The sequence below is a fragment of the Oenanthe melanoleuca genome, chromosome 10, assembly GCF_029582105.1.
Source record: "Oenanthe melanoleuca isolate GR-GAL-2019-014 chromosome 10, OMel1.0, whole genome shotgun sequence".
Classification (NCBI taxonomy): domain Eukaryota; kingdom Metazoa; phylum Chordata; class Aves; order Passeriformes; family Muscicapidae; genus Oenanthe; species Oenanthe melanoleuca.
In genome coordinates this window covers 1,518,714-1,525,992 of record NC_079344.1, presented here as the reverse complement: position 1 = coordinate 1,525,992, position 7,279 = coordinate 1,518,714, and the positions used below count along the sequence as shown (strand labels likewise).

Below are 7,279 nucleotides of genomic sequence, written 5' to 3'. Positions count from 1 at the left end.
AGACCCGTAGGGTTCATAAAGGAAATAACGAGGGAATTGTTCTTTTCAGTGGATGATTTCAGTTCTTCTTCAGAGTAGCTCTGTCCTGTGCCCCAGATGGGCCGTGGGGGCTGGGGAAGGTTACTCAGAAATGGAAGTCAGAAGCAGGGAGGTTTTGGAGTGCAGGAATGGCCTGTCCAAGGCTCTCCAGCGAGGTCAGCTCTAGTTCAGGAGCGCCTACACAAATAACTGCCAGCAACTGGGAGAGTGCTTTAGAAGGATCACTCTGGACGTGCTGCTGCCTTGTATTTTTTCCTTAGGCAAGAGGTGCTGCCGTGGTAACAGAAAGGATTCTGGCTTAACTAGAAGTGGTTGTGTGATTTTTGCACCACAGAGCCTCTTGGAACAGGCAGGTGAATTGGCTTGTGTGTTTGAAGCATTAGGAATTTCCAACAAAACAATTTTTTATTGTGTGTGCATGTTTTCTCATCTGCAGAGAAGAATAGCTGTGGTACCCTGCAAGGATTTGAGTGAGCTGTGTATTTCACAGAGCTGACATTAATGCTGAAGACATTAACTTAGAAAGGCCTCGCTTTTTTGGTGACTCACACTAGAAATTGTTTTCCTGTAGGTTTGTTCTGAGTGATTAAGATAGGTTTGCTTGCATATAAATGCTGTTCTACACATGTAGATATATATACATTACCTTCACCAGGGAAAGCTCCCACACTTTCCCTTGTTTATGCACATTATACTGACATAGGTTCCAAGTTAAATGTCATAAAGCCCTTATTTACTAGGTAAGCAATGAAGATAACTCAATTTAAAACTCTTTATTTTCAGTGCTACCCATCTCACCCTTCATGGAGAACACTGGACAAGAGGAGTTGAGGCTATCATGCTCTCTGCTGTGAGCTTTTCAGCTTGTCCACTGGGAATTGTCAAATTCCTTTTCCCATACAGGTAGGAAATTACATTTAATATTTCAGCCAGTGAGGTAGAAATGGGGGCAGCACCTCAGAAGCTGCTTCTCAACCACTCCCTGATTTTCAGCCAGCCACAGTGGCACGTTGGGAGCTGTTTGAGCAGGCACCAGGCTCCCTGAGAGCCCGAGCCCAGGCAGGGATCAGCGTGCTCTGGCCACGCTGCCTCCATCCTGCCTGTTCCAGCTCGCCCTGAACCTCCTTCCTGTCTGCCCCAAAAATCCCTTCTCACTACTCACAGGACATAGAGGGAGCATGGAGCAAAGCACAGAACAATTCTGCAGTCTCTGAAGCCCGTTAAAAATATTTTTGATAAAGGTACATATATGCACAGCTGAGTTCCAGTGAACACCTTCTTGTTTCTCATGCTAATTTTGTATTGTTCCTGAAGCACAGCCTGATTTTTCCCTTTGTGAAAGGAGAATTTTAATTCTGGTCCTATTCATTAATCATATCAAAACCCAAGGTATGCAGGTGTTATTTTTCAGTAATTTTAAGGTGCTAGTGTATTAGTAGCAGGTTAAGAAATTCAAAATAGCTGTAAAGGGTTTGGGTTTTTTCTTGAAGTGTTTGGTTTCCTCATACCATTGCAGACTACATGTATCTTTATTTCTCAGTAAGAGCAAACTGTGGCCATGAACCTCTACAATTCTAAACACAAGCAAAGATAATGACTTTTTCAAAGTAAAGAACAAACTGTTCCACAAAAAATGAGCACAATCACAAAAAGAAGCATAAACTTTTTCTGCCTAGTGGTGGCTTCCAAGACGTCAGACATTTTGTAAACCAGCAATCGGATCCAGACCACGCAGAATTGGGACAGTCCTGCTTTTCCTGTTAATTTTTCCACTCTGAGAGTGTCCAAAACTCTCTGAAATAAAGGATTACTGTCTAGGGGTTCAGAAAGTCATATTTTCATAGAACAGTTCATTCTGACAGGTAACCCCAGCAAGCACACAAGCTGTTCCATTAAATATCATGGCCTTAAGCTTAAAATGTATCCCACATCCCAAGCCCAAGTGTTTGTTTGTTTTCAGGAGTGTTTTCAGTGCTGTGGCCCAGAGTTTAGATCAGTGGTTTAGCTGCCTACACCTCATTTAGAGGTTGTAAGCAAGGGAGACCCAGTTTGGTTTAGTGTTTAGCAAATTATCTTCACCCTTTTGCCACTAAATCACTGTACAAGCACGAGCAAACCACTCAGCTCTTCCCCTCCTTCCCCTTATTCAAATGTACCCAGGCCATGACTCGTGATATGACTGTGAGGAGTGAAGAGCAGCCCATGAATACGGACAGAAAATTCTAGAAGCTCTGCTGAACCAAGGTCACAACATGAATTCTGAGTGTAGTGATGAGATTTGAGTATTATCAAAATCTTTCTAGATGGAAAAAGCGTGGAATGGTGCCCATGGTTTCCTATCCAAAACAGCCAGAAAATGTTGGTCCCCAGAACAGAAATCTGCTCTGAGATCACCCTGATGTAATATGGACTTATCAGGTCTGAGGCAGGTCCTTCAGCCTCTGGGCTTGCAAAATGTGCTAGACCAAGAACTGAGACAATAGAGAAAGATTATTTAACTTCACCCCATCTCAAAATGTAGTTAGAATATTTCTGCATTAAAAAAATGTACCTAACTTCCCCATCTATGTTTCACTTGGTTCACATATTCAGCCCATTTTCTAAAGCTGTGAACAACAACTTTTAAATAAGAGTTCAGATCCCTAAATAATCACAAACTATCAGAAACTTGGCATTGGCATTCTGTCAAAACAGAAATATACAGTGAGTCAAGAGCACTAGCAAGGCATCCTGCTTTTAGTGTAAATAGTACCAATAATTTTTTTGCATTGCTTTAGAAGTATTGAGGAGATATTTCCTCAAACAATGTTGGGATCATCTACAGGGCTTCCACATCTTTGTACTTCAGGCATCTCAACCGAAGCAGCCAAAAACTGGGTCAGGGCAACAGGCCAAAATGTTAGCGGTGAGCCTCCAAAATTCAAGACACTCAGGGAATGCATGTTGGGAATGATGTGAGAATGCTGAAGGGGGGAAAGAAAAAAAAAAAGAAGAGAGAAGGGTGTATTTAATTTATATCCAATTTTAATATTTCAAAAATTGGTACTGTCAGTTTGGAGTAAAAGCCCATGTTTGAAATGCCTGTGAAAGCCAAGGCAGTCTGATCCCATCGGATGCTGAGCTGCCACGAGGCAATCTGGGTGGCTGGCTGCTCCAAATCCACAGGCACAGGAGTTTTGGGATGGCAGCTTTCGAGGAGAGGAGTCTCCCCACTGGGTTACTGGGGATGCTGGAATATGAGAACGTGGGTTGGGAAAAACCACCGTGTGTGGGAGCAGCCCCGCAGGCTTCCCAAATTCGGGCTCACCATCATCCCTTCTGATAGGATGGAGAAAACTGGGAAGCATATCTCAGCTAGAAAATTCAGAATTCGGGAGCATGACCCCAAAAACTTTCACCCTGTTGCTCCTGGGCAGCTGCTGCAGGGAGATGAGAAGCAGCTGGAGTTGAGAAAAGGAGCCAGCCTTGGTTGGAGGCACCTGGTGGCTCTGCAGGTGCCTCTGAGCCTCCTTGCTCAGCACCGTTTTGGGGTAGTTTAACAGAGAACTGCTGCTTTGAGGAGCTAAAGTTTATAATTATATGTTTTTTTAGGACCTGGACTGCCTTTCAGCACGCTTGAGACCGGGGAGTGTGACAACCCAGTCTGCCCAGTGATGGAAAGTTAGAAACTGGAAATGTACCTGGATGCCACCCTGAGTCAGCCCAAACCGAAGCATCTCTACAAAACACCTAGATGTGAACACACTGCCGTCCTCTGACAAAAATATTCCGTCTGAGAATTTCTGACCAGCTCCGGCGGTAAACACCTCCAGGGTGTCGTTTTTGTCTGATACAGGGCAAAAATTATTCGGGTACCTGTTGCTCAGGGTGGAAAGATGAGGGAATGGAATAGTAAATTAAAGGGGCTGGAACAAAAAAAGCAGCTGATAGTCTGAGCACGGCTGGCCGAGCCGTGTTCAGGTGTCTGTGTGGGAACACATCTTTCTTTGCATGGATGAAATGCCCGTGGCTGGGGCTGCAGCCACGCTGAGTCCCTTCCCTCACTGAACGGGCTTTGCACTTGTGCGGCTTTACACTTTATTTTCCTGCCTCCCCTCGGCGGGGTTTGTCCGGGCCCCTCTCCTCGCCCCGCTCCTGGGTTTTTCTCCCTTTTCTCGCCTGGCTGTGGCCCCGCAGCGCGATCCCCAGAGGCAGCCGGGGCCTCCGCGGGCGGCGATGGAGGCGCGGAGCTCCCGGCGGGCCCGGCCGCTCCCCGCCCTCCTTCCATCCTCCCTCCCTCCCTCCCTCGGCGGCGTGTTTGGGAGGGAAGGAGGGGGTGGAAGCCGGGCCGGGGCGGCCAGCAGGCAATTTGCATGAGAGACAGACTGGGAATGAGCTGGAGTGGGCGCCTCTCCGCGCACACAGAGCGGGGCAGCAGGGGGAGGAGGAGGGAGCTGCCGCCGCCGCCGCCGGGGAGAGGCGGCGAACTCCGGGCAAAGTTTGGAGCCGCGGGCCCGCGGCGCTGAGGCAGCGGCGGGGCGGGGAGCGGCCGGGCCGGGCCGGGCCGGGCTGGGCTGGGCTGGGCTGGGCCGGGCTGCCCTGCCCGCTGTGAGGCGGCGGAGCGAGCGCGGGGGGCGGCGGGCAGAGCGCGGAGCCCGCGGCACAGGCAGCATGTCCTCCATCCTGCCCTTCACTCCTCCCATCGTCAAGCGGCTCCTGGGCTGGAAGAAAGGCGAGCAGAACGGGCAGGAGGAGAAATGGTGCGAGAAGGCGGTGAAGAGCTTGGTGAAGAAGCTGAAGAAGACGGGGCAGCTGGACGAGCTGGAGAAGGCGATCACCACGCAGAACATCAACACCAAGTGCATCACCATCCCCAGGTACCGGGGTGCGGGTGCGGGGGACACCGGGAGCCCCAGGGAGCCCCGAGCTCGGGCACGGCCGGACCGGGCTCGTTTCGCGTCCCGGCCCTGCCGCGCTCGGGGCGGTGTTGGTTCTGTCTGCCCGCTCCTTACCTAGTTCAGAAAAACCCCGTAGTTGCTACAGAACTGAATTACTCTCTAGTAACGAGAGAGAGAAGACGTAGTGGGGAAAATACTCCAGCCGAGATTATAAAAAAGAAGAAAAAGTTGGAAGCGCTGCGGATCGGTTCCACTCACCGGGGGTACGCTCATTGTCAGAAGTTTCAGCGTGTTCTCGAGTGCTGTTGCATTAAGATTTTCTTGGGATTAACGCGTCAGGAAAACGGTTCTGTTTGGGTTGTTTGGCTTCTTCCATATTCCTGCTCTGAAGGGGTGATTTAGAGCTCTGCTCTGCTGGTGTTTTCGAATTACTTTTTAAATCGGGAGTGCAAATGGCAGGGCTGGAGGAGGTTGTTTGGAGTGCAGAAAAATCCCCACATACGTGAGGATGTATATAACTGATCTTTTTCTCCATTTTTTGAATGAACATAGATTTTATTTTTAATCTCCCTTCCAACCTCGATCCATAAGGCCACCATAAATGATAAAAGACGTATATAAAACTATCCCATCTAAGAATAATTTCCCAAGTAACTTTCAAATGGCTGCCCACAAGTGGTGTTTGATTGCTGCAGATTGTTGATTTCTGTGAGCTCAGCCAGATGACTGCTAGGTCTGTTCCTGATTGTTGTTTGAGAGTACTTTTTTTTTTTTTTTTTTTTTTTTTTTTTTTTTTTTTTTTTTAAGCAAAGGCCAAAGTTCATCCCAAATATTTGAATGCTGCATAATTGTGTGCTTCTGCGTGAGAAGATATCTGTGTGTGTGTGTGTATTCATGCTTCTCTCTGGCACAAACAAATGTATGCTTTCTTGGTTGTCAGAATGATTTAATATGCAGGAGCTGATACAAAGCAGCATCTGTTGCATGAAAAAGTGAAGCAAGTAGCTTAGAAATGTGGATGTTTGGAGCTCCTAAAATTTTCTTCCAACAACTGTAGTGTTTTTCTAAAAGGAAAAATAAAGCCTCCTTATCTTTTTTGGTGCTGGATGACTGTGGCTAAGATTTTGGCCAGCAATGCAAATGAGAGCTCTCAGCCTTTGTTAGAGTTGCTCCGGCTTCTACTTGAAGCAGAAATCAAAACCTGTAGAGCCACCGCACAATACAAACGCCTTAAAACCTATATTTTTAAAATTCTTGGTAAGCAACGTACTTTCCACGTAGATAATTCCCTATTTTAAAACACTTCCCTGAAATATTTAGCATTTCTAAAGAAGAGAATTGCTGGAGCAGCCCTGCTGTTGTGACCTGGGTATTGTGTCTGGCTGATGCTGACCCGTTAGGGAGCAGAGCATGAAGTCCCGTGGAACTTCTGTGACTCCTAACAAGGTGGTTTAGATAGGGCAGGATTTGATATTTTATGATTTAAAGGAAGAAAATAGTTGGGCCGAACACAATGCTTTATTAAAAAAAAAAAAAAAGGTTGAAAATAAATAACAGCACAAGCAGATATCACAAGTGATGAATATTCTCACCTTCAGAGATTGTCCTGGCTGTTCCTACTGAACGTCTGTTCCTACCCTGTTTAAGAAAATCTGTGCAGAAATTAAAACATTTTATGTTAATTTATGACACAGATCCTGGATCCTGCAGATCTTAAACCTCGGTGTGGGGGAGGATCAGTCTGTTCTGGTGGGAGCCCCTTATACCTTGGCGTTAGTTTTTAAACACAACTTCGTATGTGCTTTTGTTATTGTTTATGAATGAGCATGGTTAGGTTTCCTGTGCTGAGATGTTGCTATCTGTGTGTCAGGGGCTGGGGAATGGTGTGAGAACGTGGAACAATCTCTGAAGTCAGTGCAGAGCTGCAGCTCTGCCCAGGCCTTGTGACTTTAAGAGCTGTGCCTTTTCCTCTGGGCTGCACTGCTCATCCTAATGTATCTGTGAATCTGATTACTGTGTCATCTGAAATTAGTGTTTGCAAGATGATCTTAGCGTGGTTTTAGTTTGCTGTTTGTATTTCTTTTTTTCATTTAATAATTTTTACGTGTGTCATTTTACTAGTTACTCAAATAATATGTTGGGGAGGGGGGAAAGGGGGGAAAAGCATCATTAAGGATTAGCTCATGTTGTGCATTGTCTGTAATGCATCAGTAGACTGAATTACAGTGGAGCCATGCCAGTGATGACTCTGGCCCAGCAGGAGCAGGGTAAGTCCAAAATTAGCTATTGTATCCATGAGACGGAGCAAGTTTCACATGGAAAAGGGCTCGAGTGGGAATGAGGGCTAGACAGCAAATTCCTGG

The 7,279-nt window shown here is 46.7% G+C and overlaps 1 protein-coding gene across 2 annotated transcripts in view; it reads left to right on the top strand.

Annotated features, from left to right (window-relative positions):
* Positions 1-4,349: 4,349 nt before the first annotated feature.
* The window catches only part of SMAD3 (SMAD family member 3), a 67,166-nt gene continuing 64,236 nt past the window's right edge, over positions 4,350-7,279 (top strand). Inside the window, exon 1 of one of the 2 annotated variants that reach the window (XM_056499486.1) lies at positions 4,350-4,895. In XM_056499486.1, the coding sequence (XP_056355461.1) occupies positions 4,690-4,895 (206 nt within the window). In that variant the 5' untranslated portion in view covers positions 4,350-4,689. The remainder of the gene's footprint in view (positions 4,896-7,279) is intronic. The other variant, XM_056499485.1, reaches the window with a different exon arrangement.